The 18,939-nt window shown below is 49.8% G+C and overlaps 1 protein-coding gene across 3 annotated transcripts in view; it reads left to right on the top strand.

Moving 5' to 3' along the window:
- The window catches only part of GALNT18 (polypeptide N-acetylgalactosaminyltransferase 18), a 354,931-nt gene that overhangs the window by 158,146 nt on the left and 177,846 nt on the right, over positions 1-18,939 (top strand). For all 3 annotated transcript variants that reach the window (XM_060018497.1, XM_060018495.1, XM_060018496.1), the window contains exon 2: positions 7,434-7,626. In XM_060018497.1, coding sequence (XP_059874480.1) covers positions 7,434-7,626 — 193 coding nt within the window. The remainder of the gene's footprint in view (positions 1-7,433; positions 7,627-18,939) is intronic.

Genomic DNA, 18,939 nt, shown 5'->3' with positions numbered 1-18,939 from the left:
TCTCACAGACTGGGAAATGGGGTTTTGCCCAGGGTTGGAGGTGAGGGTCGGCTGAGGCCTCCTGCCTCTCAGGACCACCTGCTTCCCACAGGCTCTCGGTGCCTCACTCTGGCTGGGACAGGCCGAGGGGCCCCACTTTGGACCGGGGTCTGATGGAAGAGAAGGGAGGTGGACACACATCCCGGGCCGTGGAAGTGGTACGGCCGACCGACGGCAAGCAGAGACCAGCCGCTGTTGTGCTGGGGTGAACCACCCGCTGTGTGGTGGTTTGAATCCTGCCTCACGAGCACTGCTCCGATGAACTGGCTTTGATGCTCTGCAGACGCGGCTGCCTGGGCTTCTCGGGCTGGCGGGGCCCAGGCATCAGGCTCTTTAGTGAGAACAGTGGTCCCTTATCATCAGCGGGAAGCCAGCAGGCAGGTGATACAAACGTACATTTCGGGATATTCTATTAGCCCTTTTCTTTTTAACCCCAAATAAAGCATGCAACAAGACATCTCAAGAACGGAAGAAAACTTTTCTAAAAATCATTGAATTGTACTTTTGAAAAGGGCGAATTTTATGGTATGTAAATTGCACCCCAATAAAGCTGTTAAAAAAAATAAAAGGAATGGAAGGAAAGGCAACAGCCTTTATGACTTCTTATCTGGGATATTCAGCACTGCTGGCTCCATTATTTAATGCTTAGCCTTCATCCTTCCAAAAGCTGACTCACAGTGGCTCTCCCCCGCAGCCTGGCAGTCTGTTCCTGTCTCACAGTAAAGGAAATGGAGACTAGCAGGGCTGGGCTGTGGAGCTTGTCCAGAAACAATGAAGAGCAGACCCAGTTGTGGGGTGAGAGAAGGTCCCCAGGACACTCCTGGAGGCGGACCAGGAGACAGGACAGTCTGTGCCTGTCCCCCGGATGAACTTAGACCTAAGGCCCCGGTGCACATGGCAGGCAGTTACCTGGGACACCGGCCTGGCTGTCCTGCTTCCTACCACCTCCCTGCTCCTGGGCTCTGGATCTCACCACCAAACACCAAAGCTTCAGAAACCAGAATAGCACTGGCTGCAGGGCAGAGTGAGGCCCCCCTCCCCAGCCACCCTCAAAGCCTTCTTAGCTCTGCCTGAAAGAGGGGCATATAGGAAACCGAGAAAAACCATAAGAAACAAGAGGGCTCCACTGCTCTCCTGGGGTAACAGTCCTAAAGGCGCCCATACACAGGGACCAGAAGCAGAGCTGCCACTTCCAATGAGCACACAGTCCAGCGTGGGCAGAGGGCTAAGGGTCCTCAGCCATGTGAGCCACGTCCTAGGTGGCTCTGTCTGTCCCCTCGGTAGAGCTTGGCCAGTCCTGCTGTCCAGCCCCAAATCACTTTGACCTCCAGCAACACTCATGCAATGGAACCCCTTCTGTTGCTATTTTAGGATTCATCCTAAAGTCCAAGGGCAGAGCCAGGTGCTGGGTTTTTGCTTTGGGAGAGATCTGGGCTACAGCCTCTCCGGCAGCTCCTCCAAAAAAGCCACCAGCACCTCAGAGTTTCCACTGAAGTGCATGACAGGAGCTGACAAAATGGCCCAGCTTCAAAAGATGGGAATCTCCAGGAACGTGGTCCTAGAGAGGACAGGTGGTCAGAAGTGGGTGGGACTGGGCAGCATCGCAATGTCTGTTTCACTCCCAAACCCGTTTTCTTTCCACTCCATCGTGCAGTCTCAGCACTGCCCAGACTCTGGAGCAAAAGCAGCCGGGCGAGCCCCCGTGCGGGCTGCTCTCTGAAACGGCTGCCCTCGTGCAGGTACTCCTCCTGCTTTCAGCACAGCGGCTTCGGGAGCCTCACAGGCTTGGCTGGGTCTCCAGACGTGCTCATCGTGCCTGCCTGGTGAGCCTGGGCTGGGTGCTCAGCCCTGCGGCCTTGGGTGTGTTAATTGCTCAAAGCTTTGCAAGCTCCTTTCCTGCCCCACTTCCCTCCTGTCTCCGTGAATTAGCATGGAAGCTGTCAGGACCTGAATCAGTAATTCTCTGTTCTCATTGGTGGGCTGCATGTCAAGCACTGTGGGCGTATCTCTGAGACCATATTGTGGCATTTCCTGGATGCCCTCTGTGATCACTGGCAGAACTTTCTGGAAAACAGGTCATGCACAGTGACGCCCAGGCACTCACATGGGGAACGGATGAGCTGAGTGAAAGGCCTCTAGAAAACCATAATTCTTTCTCACAGGGGCCTCCGAGGAAGGGCTCGAGCAAGTAATGGTCAAATTGTACTTATCCAGCCAGACACAGACGCTAACCAATGTGCATGAACGGGGCTCCTGGGCGGGCCGGGCATACACCTTTCAGTTGCTGGCTGGTGGAAAGATCTGGATCATTCCAAGAAAAGGGCCAGAGCAGCTGGGGTTAGAGGGCCACCCGGAGGGACTCTGGGAAGCAGCTGTTTACCAGCGCTGTGAAGGTATCTCAGTGGTTTAACAACTGCTGTGAACCAGTGCAGGCGAATGGAGCAGCCTCCCGGGACCTGAAGTTTCTCCAGTCCTCAAGCCAGACAGTGTATCTCGCCCATGACATGGAGGCGGGGCTGCCGTCAGGAGTATGGTTTCAACGTCAAGTTCTTTTACATCTCTGACCTGCAGTTTCCTCTCATCTATGATGGGAATGATAGAACCTATATCACAGGGCCACTGCGATGGCCTGGCCTCACCACCTGGCAGGGCCAGTGCAATGGAATTGGGGTACAGTGTACGAGGGGATCAGCTCCAGGGGCAAAGGTTTTGCAGCAAACACCCAAGATTAGTCTGTAGTCCCCTCCTCAGTGGACCTCATTTTTGAGTGCCACTTTGGACAGTACCTTTGGTGATGGTTAGTAGGTGGCACTTTGGCATACGTGCTTGTAGGTTCATAAACTATTTCCAAATCACATGGCCAATCCAGGGCCTTTCAGACTTCCAGTCTGCACTGTTGTTCTTCCTTCCCCATCCACAGGCCGTCCCAGGCCTGCTGGGGCCCTGACAGCTCTGGTTCTTGTTCTCCAGTTTCTGCTCTGTAGAGCCACCTGTCCAGAGGCTGAGAGAGACAGATGGCCATGGGAAGTCCCGAGCAGAGAGGGGCATAGCATGGCAGTGTCTCTCCAGCTGATGGGTTTTCTCAGGCCCCACTGGCTCCCTTCCTGCTCACACCACGTGGTTGTTCGTGGTGAGTCAGGGAAGGCAGAGGAATAGCTCCCCTTCCCGGGCGTTACACAGGTGCCGCTTGAGCCCCGTGTGTGGCTGTCTGGTGAAATGACCCTTCACTGTTCCCTCTCAGCCTCTTCTCCCTAGGACGCAGACAAGCACTAGGGCTGGGTGAAGAATGGGCTGGGACCACAGCCCCTGTGCTGTTCTAAGGATCCTCCAAACACTGGCTCAGCCGCCGGACTGAGTTCACTGTGCCCTGCTCATCTGCGCCATGAATGACCTCTTCCCTTGGGCGCCCTCAGCCCCCTGCATAGACACCTCTCTCTGGTCACCCCCTCAGTTGGTCAGGCATGGCCGAGTAGGACTGAACCCCAGCAGGGGCCACAGCCTGCATCTGCTCCTGGGGGCAGGTCTCATCCCTGGACGAGAGACATCCGTGGGTCTGGCCCCTCACCAGATGTGTCCAGACTCCCCTGGCCCCCTGCAGAAGACCCAACCAAGGCTCTTGCCTGGGGCCTCTTTACAGCTCCAACTACGTCAGACATGGTCCTGTAGGTCTGCTTTCTTAGTGGAGAGTGAGGGGAGTTGGGTCTAGGACTGGTTAAGGGGAGGCCACTCTTTGTAGACATGGAAACCCTTCATCTGGGGGCTGCACAGCAGCAGCATCTTCCAGAGCTGGGACCTCAGGGCAAGGCCATTCCTCTTTGTAATCTGAACTCAAGAAGTGTCAGTGGAAGAGCACCCCGGTGGGCTGTGAGGCTGTGTGGGTCCTTAGCCGCTGATGCCCACCGAGCTAACATTTATTATGTGCCAGGCACTGTGCTAAGCTCCTTACATGGACCAGCTCATTGAATACACTCCAATAGCCTATGAAGAAGGTACTTTTAGTATCCATTCCACTTTCCAGTTGAGGAACCAAAGTGCAGATAAGCTAGACTAAACTGGCAAATGGTCGAGCTGGAGTATGGATTCTGTCTCTACAGCCAGTGCTCGTAAGGAAACAAAATGAATGGATTAGCAGAGGCAAAGCCTCCTTACCTAAGAGATGTCACATGTAAGGTGTAGAGCAGGGGGTCAGCATACTTTTTCTTAAAGGGTCAGAAAGTACATATTTTCCACTTTGCAAGCCATATGGTCTCTGTCATACCCAGTCTGCCTTTGTAAGCTCTAAAGCAGCTATAGCTAACACGTAAGCAAGTGAATGTGATGTGTTCCAATAAAGCTTTATTTACATAATAGATGGTGGGCCAGATTTGGCCCTCAGACCATAGTTTGCCACCCCTGGTGCAGAGGAAAGCTTCAATGCCCTTGACAAACTGGGTGACCTCAGATTAGTCATTTAACATCTTCATCTTTGGTTTCCTCTTGTCTAATAACTAACCACTATGGGGTACTTATTAACTGATTTGTTTTAAGATGATGCACTGAGCCCCTTGTAAGAGCCACTTACTGTGCTGGGAGCCAAAGATACAGCAGGGAACAAGACAGAGGTCGTCCTGTTCTCATGGAGTCCACACCTGTGAGCACGACAGAGATAACCTTGGGTAAGGACATCAGCTAGCACCGTGCTCCGCTCAGGCAGAAATTCAACAAATACACCTCTTCCCATTGTCACGCCCCTGACTCATTATTCAGGACCCACTGCTTTCAAGTTTGTTGTCATTTGTACCCATACTGAGTAAAAAGGCAGGAGCATGTGGTGGAACCCAGGACTTGAATATGTTTATAATCCATTTTTATGAAACACTGGCCTAATTGTGAATTATAATTTTTTCATTAACTGATCTCATTTTACTTGGTAATATCCATAGGTATGTGCGAGCAGTAAAACTCCATTTCTGTTAAATATTATATGATTCAGTTGATTCACTAATTTAGATTATCACTACCCCCCATTCCAAATGAGTGAGTCATCCATCTTTTGAGAGATAACAAGGACCTTCAAGATCAGATGCGCCCCGTGTTACCCTTCAAGCATACCTAGTTGGGGGGCCAAAGGCACCCTGAGTTCTAGGAAGGTGCTTTGAGTAGCACCACAGTCCTAAAAGCTCTTGCTTTGTCATAGAAATGCACATGTAGTTTGCATTTTACTCTTTACTACGTCCTAATATGTTTAACATATCTGAGTTTCCTTCTGTATCTCTAAGGAAAATTGATAACTGAGATGATAGGTCATGTTTGTCTTTGGAATTCACCTCTATCCAGCCCTTTGCTCTGTAGAGGCAGTGCGGCTTCGTGGTTAGGACTCCTGCCTCGGGGGACAGACATCCTGACATTGCACCTCAGCTACTGCACTTCCTTCTGAGTGAACCGGGGCGAGTTTCCCATCCTCTCTGTGCCTCACCTTCATTATCTGTAAAATGGAGACAGTAGCGCTTCCCACCTGGTAGGGTGAGTTGAGTCAACATGTGAAAAATGCTTATAGTAGAGCCTGACTCATGGTAAACTCAGCAAGTGCTAGCCGTGATAGTTATCTCGGGAGTTACATGGATCTCCAGTCTGGGGTATGTCCCAAGGACATGGCCCCCGAAGAGGAGAGGTGCATACGCATTTTCATCCAGCGCCTGCGAGTCCCAGCTCCATTTACAGAAGCTTTGGCATCTCTCTGACTGAGGTCTCTGGCATCGGCGTGCTCGCTCTGCTTTCAGAATCTTCGGCTCTCTAATTTGCAGGGAGCTACGACAGCTCCATTCTGTCCATGACACCCTCTGTGCACCTCCAGTGATGGGGGCTTCCTCCCCCTGAAGCACCCCTTCCTAGGTGCTGGAAGGGTCCCCCTCTTACTCCTAGGCCTCCTCTGCTTCCCAGACTGGCTCTTCCAAGAGTCCGTCAGGAGGAAGTGGTGGTAAGAGGAAGTGGTCTGCAGCTCTGAGCTCTCCAACCTTGAAGACCATGGAACCCTAACCCCTGGCCAGTCTCGGCCTGTACCTTTAAGTTACCTGGCATAGGTGTGCTTGCACCTACTGGCTCCATACAGACAGCTGAGGGGACTTTGGCAAGTGTGCCAAGCCTGCCTCTCCTGTTCCTATAACTCCCCTTCTGCTTCCTCCTGGTCCCTGTCTCATTCCAGGCTCCTGACTCTGTCTCTTACATCATGTTTATGAGCATGGAAGGCGCCGTCCAGTGACCTTGGCATCTCTATCCAGTTTTTCTGATTGCTGACCTTGAATGGTGGGCCTGACTACCCGTCCCTGGGAACGAATTCCATAGTCTTGACCTGTCGGCCTATGTCCTGGCAAGACCTACCCATTATCGCCATAAAAGAAGGACTTAAATGACCCTCCAGGCTCCTCTTGCTATAGCAACCCTGATTACCATTTGTTGTGCACTTATTCTGAGACAAGTGTTTTATATACATGATTGTATGTAATCCTCACAGATCTTGGGGGTGGTGGGTGGGTATTATTATTCCCACATTACAGGTGGGGAAATCAAGGCGTCAAGAGGTTGAGTGTTTGCTTGTGGTCATGTAGCCAGTGAATGGTGGAGCAGGGATATATTTGAATCCAAGCCTCTGCTCTTATAGGTAATAATGCCTCTTCCATTTTTCTTGGAAGCTTCCAGGAAAACGATGAGCTCTTCTTGACCTGGTGTGAGCACTGCCCCCCACAAAGTCTACCAGGGGTCCAATGAGCAGTGCCCAGAGTGCGTGGAGGTTTGGGGATGGTATGGCTGTCCCCTGTGCCAACGATTCCCTGTCCTGGTGGGCAGAGCCTGAGGCAGCAGGAGGCAGTCTGGCCGAGGGTCCTTGCAGCCAGGTGAATGTCGTATGGTGGGACCAGGAAACTCACAGCAGGACCAGACAGTGGAGACAGACGTGGACTGGCAAGAACTGGGCAGGGGAGCAGATGCCCAGCTCGAGGACCTGGATGTGGGACAGGTTCAGAGCTGGCAGGGAATGGGGGTACGATCTGGGGAAAGAGAAGCAGAAGTCCCATTCGCGGGCTGGGACTGGCATCTCTGATGAGAAGGCAGACTGGGAAAGGAGAAGGTTCTAACGTAAAGCCGCGGGGCGTCAGGATCACGCCCATCGGCTTCCCAGCAGACCCTGCTGGGTATATTTCTATATCCGTTGCGATAGTGGTTGTTGGGTGGGTGAATGGATGTATGGATGGATAAATGAGTTTGCGGAAGCATGAAGATTCTAGTCTCCCTTCCCCCACCCCTAAAGTTGGGGCTAAGATTGCTTTACCCAAGGCAATGGTGAGGAAGGGAAAGGGGTTGTCATGGCATATGCAGGGGTGCGCTCTGACCCACTGTCTCCTTATCCCTTCTTTCTCCAGAGGCCCCCGCCAAACCTGAGGAGGCAGAGGCTGAGCCCTTCACAGACTCCTCTCTGTTTGCACACTGGGGCCAGGAGCTCAGCCCCGAAGGCCGGCGTGTGGCCCTGAAGCAGTTCCAGTACTACGGCTACAATGCCTACCTCAGTGACCGCCTACCCCTCGACCGGCCCCTGCCTGACCTCAGACCCAGTGGGTGAGCAGAGTCAGTGGCCGGGCCCTTGTTGACCTGCAGGTGGGGGGGTGGGGTCACCACAGTGCTGGGGACAGAGCTAGGACTTGGTGTCTGGACTCCTGGGTCTCTTCCCGGCTTCAGCCAGGGTCTGCCCACTTGGCCTGCATCAGGCAAGTCACTCTCTCCCTACTCCCCCAGCCTCAGTTTCTCCATCTGCTAAGCAGGGGGAAGGCTTTCTTCCATTAGAAATTTGAAGGATTAATAACCTAATTTAATCCTTAAGGGAACGAGAATCATCTGGCATTCCTGTTAATAAGTCATTTTAGCCCAATCAATTGCATTTTTATGAACAATTTTTTTTCTATAAATTAGTTTTTTAAAGTACCTCCATCTTCTGAGGCTAACAAGTCATTACACCCAGCAGAGAAGTCTGTCTTGACTTCTCTCTTCGTTACAGAAGATGTTCCTTTAAGGTTCAGTTAGAATTTTTATTACTCCTAATTATTAAAAATGTGGGCATGTACCGTAGCTGAGAAAATCTCATTAACTTTTGTGAGCTCCCCACCAACACCTTCTTTTCCCCACTTTCCCCTTATTTTTAAAATTTTCTTAAAAGCTGCAAACCACAGTGAGCTTATATCTGGAGTTTTCAGGAAAGATCTTGCTGCTGGGCTTGGGGGCTGTATTCTTTGGGAAGGAGAGTTCAGTTCAGTTTCATAGACATTTATTGAGCACCTGATGTATGCCATTTAGTTGGGTGTGGCTTTTCTTGGCCCAGGAGAACTTGGCTGGGCTCTAGAGATGAAAGAGCAGCTGAGGATCTACAAGGGGAGGGAAGAGTATTTGTTCATTTAAAGGGTATTTATTGAGCACTTACTATGTGCCAGAATAGTCTAGACCCAGAGATAGAGCAGTGAACAAAACAGACAGGAATCCTTACCCTCAGGGAGCTTGTGTTCTAGTTAGGTGAGGACAGATAATAAACAAAGCAAAGTCACCTATGTAGCAAGTACTGTGGGGAAATGTAAGGTGGAAGAGGGAGATTGGAACAGCCTGGAATAGGAGGAGGGGTTGAATTTTTAATGAGATGGTCAGAGAAGGCCTCACTAAGAAGGTGACATTTGAGCAAAGACCTAGAGGAGATGAGGAAGTGAGCCATGTGGATACTCAGGGGAAAACCTTTCTGGACAGAGGGACCAGCATGTGCAAAGTTCCTGAGGTCAACATGTGCCTGGCATGTTTGAAGAAAAGGAAGGAGGTCCCTGTGGCTGGAACAGAGCAAACTAGAAGGCAGTAGTTGGAGATGAGATCACAGGGGCAACAGGAAGCAGATCAAGTCGGGGTGGGGGGTTGGTAGTTCTCAAACTTGGCTACACATTCAACTCCTCTGGGAGTTTTAAAATAATCCTGATACCAGGCTCTACCCTAGACCAACTGGGCAAGAGTTTCCAGAGGTGGAACTCAGTGCCCATGTTGTTTAGAGTTCTCAGGTGATTGCCATGCACAGCCCAGGTTAAGAATTGCAGAGAAGGGCTCTGTTAACTGTTGCAAGGTATGTGACTTTTACCCTGTGAGGGGCTCCATGAGAAGAGAGCCGCATGAAGAGAGACATAGAGTGAGGTCTGGAAGTGTCCCGAGCTCAGGAGCTTCTGTCCCTGTGGAGTTGGGGGTGCATCACCCTCCCAATATGTGGATGTGCTCACCAACCTGGATGCTCTCTGAATTCCATATTTTCAGGGTTTTTATGGAGGCATCATTACGTAGGCATGATTGATTATTAACTCATTTTCCAGCCTCTCCCCTCTCTCCAGAGAATGGGGGGGTAGGACTGAAAGTTCCAAACTTCTAATCATGGCTTGGTCTTTCTGGTGACCAGCCCTCATTCAGGAGCCTGCCAAGAATCTTCCTCATTAGATCAAAAGATACTCCTACCTGGGCAGAAGACCTAAATAGACATTTCTCCGAAGAAGACATACAGATGGCCAACAGGCACAGGATAGATGCTCAACATAGCTAATTATTAGAGAAATGCAAATCAAAACTATAATGAGGTAGCACCTCACACCAGTCAGAATGGCCATCATCAAAAAGTCTACAAATAGGGCTTCCCTGGTGGCGCAGTGATAGAGAGTCCGCCTGCCGGTGCAGGGGACACGGGTTCGTGCCCCGGTCCGGGAGGATCACACGTGCCACGGAGCGGCTGGGCCCATGAGCCATGGCTGCTGAGCCGGCGCGTCCAGAGCCTGTGCTCCGCAACGGGAGAGGCCCACGTACCGCAAAAAAAAAAAAAAAAAAAAATGTCTACAAATAATAAATGCTGGAGAGGGTGTGGAGAAAAGAGAACCCTCCTACACTACTGTTGGGAATGTAAATTGGTGCAGCCACTATGGAGAACAGTATGGAGGTTCCTTAAAAAACTAAAAATAGAACTACCATATGACCCAGCAGTCCCACTCCTGGGCATACATGTGGAAAAGATGAAAACTCTAATTCAAAAAGATACATGCATCCTGATGTTCATAGCAGCACTGTTTACGGTAGTCAAGTAATGGAAGCAATCTAAATGTCCATCGACAGACGAATGGATAAAGAAGATGTGGTGTGTATATATATATATCTCTACACACACATATATATATGAATGAAGTAATGCCATTTGAAGCAACATGGATGGACCTAGAGATTATCATACTAAGTGAAATAAGTCAGAGAAAGACAGATATCATATGGTATCACTTGTATGTGAAATCTAAAAAAAAAAACAAATGAAGTTATTTATAAAACAGAAATAGGTTCACAGACATAGAAAACAAATGTATGGTTACCAAAGGGGAAAGAGGGGGGAGGGATAAATTAGGAGTTTAGGATTAACAGATACACACTACTATATATAAAATAAACAACAAGGGCCTACTGTATAGCACAGGGAACTATATTCAATGTCTTATAGTAACCTATAATGGAAAAGAATCTGAAAAAGAATAGATATATACATATACATATAATTGAATCACTTTACTGTATACCTGAAACTAACACAACATTGTAAATCAACTATAATTCAGTAAAAAGTTATCTGTTTTGAGAAAAAAAGAGATACTCCGATCACCCAGGAAATGCTAAAGGATTTGGGACCTCTGTGTCAGACACTCCTTTCACTCAGTAAATTACAAAGGATTTAGGGGCTATGGGTCAAAGACTAAATAAATATTGTCAGGAACTGGAGGCAGAGATCAATATATGTATTTCTTACTATTTCACAGTATTATTAGTCTAAGACTAATAATAAATATTGTCAGGAACTGGGGGCAGAGATCAATATACGTATTTCTTGCTATTTTATAGTATTATTATTAGTCTCCCTTTTACACAAGAGGAAACTGAGGCGCAGAGAGATTATGTAATCTGCCCAAGGTCACTAGTGGCAGAACTGGGATTTGAACTCAGGCAGTCTGGCAATAGAATTTGTGCTTGTAACCGTCACTGTGTTTCACTGCCTTGAGGTGTCCGTTTGTGTCATTCTACTGGGGATGGGGCCTGCTTTAACAATGTACAGCATGGAGCTGATTGGCTTATCTGGTTCAGGAAGTGGAAGAATTGTTTTAGTGAACCTCAAAGCTGTTATCAAGGCATAGAGTGAAACCTCAGCTATGGCAAATGTTGGGATTTAGAGCAAGGTGGGTAGGGGTACAGGGAGCATCTGGAGAGGAAGCCTCATGCTAAGGACAGTCTCTAGAAGAATCACGCCAGGTGTACCTTGCTTCAGTCCCAGCTCCTGTGCCTTTCCTCCTTTTACCTCCTGTTTGCCCTTGGGGATTTCTGCCCCTGGAGGCATCCTTGGATTCTGCACTATTCTTTTCTTTTCTTTTCTTTTTTTTGCGGTGTGCGGGCCTCTCACTGTTGTGGCCTCTCCCGCTGTGGAGCACAGGCTCCGGACGCGCAGGTCCAGTGGCCATGGCTCATGGGCCCAGCTGCTCCGTGGCATGCGGGATCCTCCCGGCCCGAGGCACGAACCCGTGTCCCCTGCATCGGCAGGCAGACTCTCAACCACTGCACCACCAGGGAAGCTCTGCTCTTTGTATTCTTGACTTTGCCAAGTTCTAACCCTGATGCTATGCTCATTGGCTTCATTCCTGGACCAGAAAGTGGGTGTCCCAAATTCTTCCCTACCCTCCCTTCCATCACCTCTGGCTGGGCCCTTATTTTATCTCCTTTCTTGGTAATCTGACCACCTTGTCATCTGGCTGAGAGAGGGCCGAAGTGTGCTCAGCGCCTTATACACAGGACAAGAGGTAACTAGAAGGAAAAAAATCCATCCAACTGGTTGCTAGGTAGGCTTCATTAGTTTATTCATCCAATAAATATTTATTGAGCACCAAGTATGTGCCAGGTACCCAGTAAAGCGTCAGACAGAGAAACCTCAAGGAGCTTACACTGTAGTGGGATCCAGAGTGAAAGGTGATGGGATCAGAAGGCAAGTGATCAGAAAACTTGCAGAGGATCTCCTGCCTCCTTGGGAAGGAGTCATCCATGCAGGTTTCTAGTAAGTCAGGGACTGCACTTGACACCCACAGAAGCCCTGTCCTCCTGGGGCCTCTGCTCAGGGAAGCAGCACTTGGAGGTTGACGTCTGCAAGGAGGCTCCCTTTACCAGTTTTGGCCACTCTCCCCTGGAGATGGAAGTCATCTCAGGTGGGCTTGACTTGAAGCAGGATTTCGGTTCTCCAACCAGAGGCTGAAGTTAGACCGTGGCAGTGAGAGCGCTGAACCCTAGCCATTAGACCACCAGGGACCAGTGGCCAGTGACAAGGCTCTGGCCCATCAGCTTTGTAGAAATAAATTTCTACAAAGAGACGGAAAGTAGTGAAACAAGTAAAGTGTTTATTGGGAGGAAAAAAGAGTACGTGTGAATAGGCATACACGGGTGGACTCAGAGAGTAGCACCCTCGTGGTAGTTTGACTCACTTGTATGGGGCATTTCTTCTGGGTTTCCTTTGGCAGTGATCTTGCTTTGCCTGGTTCTGAGTCCTTATTTGGTTTACATGAGGGTCGTCCCGTGTGCACGCACCCATCTCTTAGCCAAGATGGATTCTGGCGAAGAAGCCTATGGATAGGTTGACATCACTCCCTTCTTGACCTTCAAGGATCTTTTCTGCGCATGTGTAGTCGGGAAGGTCTCCTTGACCTCAAGAGTGAGACATATGTGGTCTCTACCTTTTATCTGGGCGGGACTCAGCTCCTCTCTCCCTCTGGCTGTTTTGGAGTATCTGTCCCAGGGAACAAACTCCAGCTGCTCAGCCTGAGGCCCATCTATCTCCTGCCTCAGAAGGACATGGGAACTGGAAATGCCACAGTTTCATTAGCCTCATCTGGGGTCTTTGATCCATGCAGACAGAGGACATATTTCCTCCGGGCACCAGGACACTTGGCTTTCGGGGAAGTCAAAGTGCCATTCATTCTTCCTGCATTATATTAATAAGAACAGAGCAGGCCCCTTGGCCATCCAGGTGGGAAGACCCAGAGGAGACAGGACAGTGGTTGCCTCTTCTGGTGAGCCTCCTAGACTTCACCCCACGTGAGGCCTTTGCCAGATCCGGACAGGGGTTTGCCTTCTTGCTTCCTGGGGTGAAAGACACAGGGGCCTCAGGATCGAAGGGGAGAAAGTCTGCATCTCAGTCTGGCTGGACTTTACTCCATCCCTCATGTCCCCAGCTACAAGCTCCAAACATCCCCATGGCTTTCTCTATGTCCCTCCTCCTGCCTCCCAGTGTCCCACCTGCCCCTTCTTATCTGTAGCCTCCAAAATAATCTCCCAGAGGCAAAAAGAGAAGAAGGGGAAGACAAGTCTTGATTGGGGTATATATATGTATATATATACATAGGTATATATATTTGTCAAAACGCGTCGAACTACACACTTAAGATCTGTGCATTTCACTGCATATAAATTAAGCGTCAACTTTTTGAAAAGTTATGGTGTGAGAAAGAGATCAAGGAAGTCCTTTGCCTGTGGGATGGAGAGGGAGGATGGAGGCGGCATCTTTAGGGAGGTCACTGAGAAAATGGGTTGTGATTGTGGGGAAGGAGGATCGTGGAGGGCTAAAGCAAGCTTGCCAGATCAGGACAGGAAGGTAAGGGTGGGCCTCCCACCCCAGTGATGGCGGGTGGGGTAGTTAGCATATTGGTACTCACCAGCTCCACAGCAGCCGGTGCCTGCCTCATTCTTTCCTGCAGGCAGTGGGTATTATTTCCATACAGGGGCCAGGGGATGTAAGGGATGAGCCCTTGATCTAGTGGGCATTGGGTATGGGTAGGAACAGGAGGGGCTCGTGGGCTCCGGCTTCAGGGCTGTCACATTGCCATGGCAACTCTATGGCCTACCTCTAAGGTAGCTCAGGTCAGAGCCTCCAGCAGGTATTGCTTCCTGCCTCTTGCTGGCAGATCCTCAGAGGCCCCTGAGCCATCAGTAATGATGTTGCCTTTCTCACCAGCATCCCCTGAGGTCCACATCCCTCCCAGGAGTGAGGGTGGACTGGCTCTTGGGTTGACTGGTAGGTTAAGGCCTGGGGCTTGAGGCACAAGGGGCTGGTAAAGGGGATTGGACTATTTTCTGCAGCCCTAGGTAGGAGCAACTGGGGCAGATCCACACATACCCACCCACAAAGGATCCCTGGGTCCTGAGCTGGAGAGACCCTGTGTGAACATCCAAGTGGAAAGAAGCAGGATGAGATTATAGAAGAGAAAGAATGCAGCCTGGAGCCAGGGCTCTGGGTCCCCCTAGGAGCAGGTTAGGGTCCATCCAAGGTGGCTGTGGGTATTTGCTGCCACCACTGTGAGGATGGTCACCAGGTTTGTGTGTGTGGATCGGAGGGCCACGGGGTCTTCATGGTGCAACCTCTAGACAGACATCTGAGATCTCTGAACTTTGGGGGTCAACAGTGCTGTCTTCATGAGTGTGTATGGGAGGCAGGATAATGGCCTCCCAAGGGTGTTCACGTCCTAATCTCTGGAACCTGTGAATATGGTATGTTACACGGCAAAGGAGAATTAAGGTTGCAGGTGGAATTAAGGTTGCTAATCAGCTGACTAAAATAAGGAGATCATCCTGAATTATCCGGTTCGACCCAATGTAGTCACAGGGCACTTGGAAGTGGAAGAATAAGCCAGAGAGATGGCTATGTGAGAAGGACTCAACCAGCCATTGCTGGCTTTGAAGATGGAAAAGAGCCATGAATGTGGGCAGCCTTTAGATACTGAAAAAGGCAAGAACAGTATCTAACAGATTATCACCTAGAACCTACAGAAAGGAGTGCAGTTCTGCTGATACTTTGATTTTAGCCCAGTGAGACCTTTGCCAGACTTCTGGCCTCCAGAACCAGAAGATAACAGATTTGTGTTATTTGAAGTCACCAAGTTTGCGGGACTTGTTTACAGCGGCAGTATTAGTATCAGGACACTATACAGTGGGCCCCTTTTGCACAGGATCCTGAGAAGGCTAGAAGGGCTCTGCGCTTGGTTTAATGATCTGCTGTTGCTGTGCTAAAATTCTTAATAATTTTTCAACAGGGGCCACCATATTTTCCTTTTGCACTGAGCCCCACAGGTTATATATCTGGTCCTGGCAGGGAAGAGGGGCGGTTTCAGGTGAGGAGCTGGGACATGATTGCTGGATCATGTCGGGGTTCCTACGCTGGGGCTAAGGATTTACACCAAGAGCCACCACTTGCTCACTTAACGTGGCAGGCACTGTGCAAAATGCTTAATGTCTATGTTGTCCTTTAACTTTATCCTCTCGTCTCTCTGGGGTAGTTATTATTATTTCCATTTTATATAGGAGAATACTGAATATTTACAAGGTTAAGAAACTTGGTCAAGCTCCCACCAGTGGTATGTTGCAGAGCCAGTATTTTTACCTGTGTCTGTGTCTCCAGGACACTACTCAGGCCCCGTGCCCCGCCCTGCCTAGGGGAGCTTTTCTAGTTTGGGATTTTGGCTTTGTGGAGATGACCCAGAAGTCTTTGAAAGATGAGACTTCCATGAGGGCGGCCTCAGGACAAAGGGGGTAAAATCAACACCCTGGGTAACGGTTCTGCTGTTACATCAAAAATGCTGACTAGGGCGTCCCTGGTGGTGCAGTGGTTGAGAGTCCGCCTGCCGATGCAGGGGACGCAGGTTCGTGCCCCGGTCCGGGAAGATCCCACGTGCCGCAGAGCGGCTGGGCCCGTGAGCCGTGGCCGCTGAGCCTGCGCGTCCGGAGCCTGTGCTCCGCAACGGGAGAGGCCACAACAGTGAGAGGCCCACGTACCGCAGAAAACAAACAAAAATGCTGACTACACAAACATAGGGAGAAATACTTCTTAACTGGAGCAATCTGGGAAAATGCTTCTGAATCTTAGTTAATTAAACATTTTATGGGCCAATAGTATCACATAGTTGTTCTTAAAGATGATGTAATCTTGAGCTGTATTAATGCCTTAAAATGGGGAGGCAATAGTTTTGTTTTACTCAGATCACGACTGCAGAATTGGATTTTATGGGATATAGAGAAAGTGGCATATGTTTAGAGGAGAACGACTCAGGAGAAGAGCTGAGTAACGTGACAAACAGATGAAGTTTTTGCTAGATTATAGAGTGATATGTAGAACCCAATTCCCTGGGATCCAAGGCCAGGTCTGTCGCTTACAGAGCTGGTTGACCTCCAGCAAGTTACCTAGCCTCTCTGTGTCTTGGTTTTCCTATCTGTAAATTAGAGATGGTAATACAAAGATTGAACGTGTAATATACATAGAGCTCTTAGAACATTGCCTGACATCATAGTAACTGCTATTTAACTTTTTGCTACTTTTTATCTGTGTCTCTGATTTGTAAAAGAGATGGCCTGGGGGACATGGTCAAGACTTTACCAGAAACACCACAAAGTGCACAAGGAGCCACACGGGACAAGCCTTCCACCCTGGCACTAGGTGAGGAGGGCCAGGTAGGCAGTGCAGGACAGAGTGATTTCCCCCCAGCACCAGCGTTCTGGGCATCAGAGGCCGGAGCAAGGCTCTGCTGGAGAGCAAAGACGCCCCGTCCTCCTTTTTCCCACCTGTCGGACCTGCCTTCCCTTTACCCCACGTTCCTCAGCTCCCCTTGCCGCTGGCCTGGCCCGCTCACCCACAAACTTCCCACAAGGAGATGCTCGGTCCTTTGTGTGATTTTTCCACCAGAGCCAGCTGACTTTTATTCCCTGGGTGGCAGTCCATGTAGTCCCAGGGACCCCATTTTCCCTGGATTTCTAAGATGTTTTAGGAACCAATGGTCCCCCTGCTTCCCGTTGGCTGTTTACATTTTAATTGATTCATTTCTCTCTTGTTCCCCTTACAATCTACATCTGACATAGCAGATCCTTTCTGTAAATCAACAGAGTCCCCTTGCAGAACTTCTGCCTCTGCTTGAAAGCTGGACATTTTGATGATCACATCTACTTAGAAGTTTACCTATAGTGATTCCAGTGTCAGATGCTCTTCCAGGATCAGGCTGTGGCCCATTTCTTTTGCCTTGCAGACTGTGAAAACTCCTGTTCTCAGATGTCCATTGTCTCCTCCACATCTCAGCCAGACGTGGCCTCCTGCCAGGCCCCCGAAGCCCCTGCCTACACTAGGTAGCCCCACTAGCTCCATGTACCCTCTGGCTTATTGGATGATCTGGGCTTATTGCTGTGGTCAGGCAGGGAGTATGTGTTCAACTCCATGATTCCCATTCTGTCAGGACGCAGTGGGATTCCCACCCACAAAGCTTTCCCGGGCCTGCATTCATTCTACTGTCTGCTATTCGAGCATTGATTCATTTGTTCGTTCAGCCAGATAGCCGGTGCTTTCTGAGTTTGTACTCTGTGCTGGACACTGTGTGAGGCACAAGGGGGACCTGGTGAGCAAAGCAGATATGGTGTTGACCTCATGCAGCTTGTAGTTGAATGGAGACACTGACGTCTGTTAAATAACCACGTAAAAACACATTGCCATAGCATATAAGAAAAGCGAAAGAGGCTGTGAGAGTCGAGCAGGGGGATCCGATCCCAGTCCAGGAAGTGCAGTGGGTCTTCCTTCGCTAGGGTAGGTGTGCTCTCATGGAAGAAGGCACTCAACTCACTCAAATGACCACAGATGGCTGGAATTCTTTGTGGGCCAGTGTCTACGCAGTCACATAATCACACCAGCAGAAGCCACATATCCAGGCTCTGGAGGAGGGCAGCGTGGCTCAGGACATCCTGGACAGGCTCAAGTCTGCATCCTCTCTGTTCATCTCTTAGCGTGCCGTGTCTCTGACAGTGACTGTCCACATCTGCAGCTCACTCAGTGACAGTGTTCTGTTTCCTCCCCCATCATTTCTGCTTCCGTCTTCTTAGGGTACCTCATGTTCAACCTCCCCATGAGAAAGGGCTTGATAGGACTGCTGGTCCTTCTTCAATATTATGAGATCCGGCTATAAGAGCTCCTGGGCTACACTGCTCTGTACACTGACTGCCAGCCCGTCGATAGCTACCTGGGGCTCAGGAAGCAGTCTCTGGTCCCATGAGTTGTGGGCGGAATGGTGAGGCCACCTGGCAGAGGACACAGACAGCTTCATACAAGGAGTATATATGGGGAGGGTTTATCTCAATGGGAGCAATGGTACAAGGAGACAATTGGAGGCTTCACGTGCCCAGTAGTATTTTATCACGTTAGTCCACATCATCCCATTAGACACACTACATCTGCCCCATCTTTCATCAGAGTTGACCTGGAGTGACTTTCATTTTGCCCCTCCCTCCACCAGGTCTTTGGGTTATCACAACACCAGTGTCTGGACAGATGAATCTCTGGGTGGGTGTGGAAAGAAGGTACGGACCCTAGTTTAGCGGAGACTATGAGTACTGGCTTTGGAGGCAAATGAGCCCAGGTGTAAGCCCTGGAAGATAACTTACTGCCTCAGCCCTATTTCCCTCATCTGTAAAATGGGGATAAAATGTTTACTATATAAGACTGTAGGAAGGAATAAAGTTCAGAGTGGGGAAAAAGGAGTAAAAACATCTGTATATCTCTTAGCATGGTTTATGGCAAATCATAGGCACTCAGTAAATGGAAATTAGTACTATTGTTACTTCCAGATATTCTGTGAGGAGTCCCTGGGCAGTAGGGGTAGCTGTACCGTGCAGTCTCTGAGCTCCAGAGGTTGTGGTGATAGAGATGCCAGGCACAGGGAGTGGAAGTCTCGACTGCACTCGTGCCCAGTGAGAACCCCCATATTGCCCTCATCTTCGGCTCTCATTAAGCCCAACAGACTGGTTGCTGGCAGGCTGGGAGCCTATCTAATC

The sequence above is a fragment of the Delphinus delphis genome, chromosome 8 (assembly GCF_949987515.2).
Source record: "Delphinus delphis chromosome 8, mDelDel1.2, whole genome shotgun sequence".
NCBI classification, from domain to species: domain Eukaryota; kingdom Metazoa; phylum Chordata; class Mammalia; order Artiodactyla; family Delphinidae; genus Delphinus; species Delphinus delphis.
Note: the sequence above shows the minus strand (reverse complement) of the source record. Positions and strands in the feature narration are given on the sequence as shown.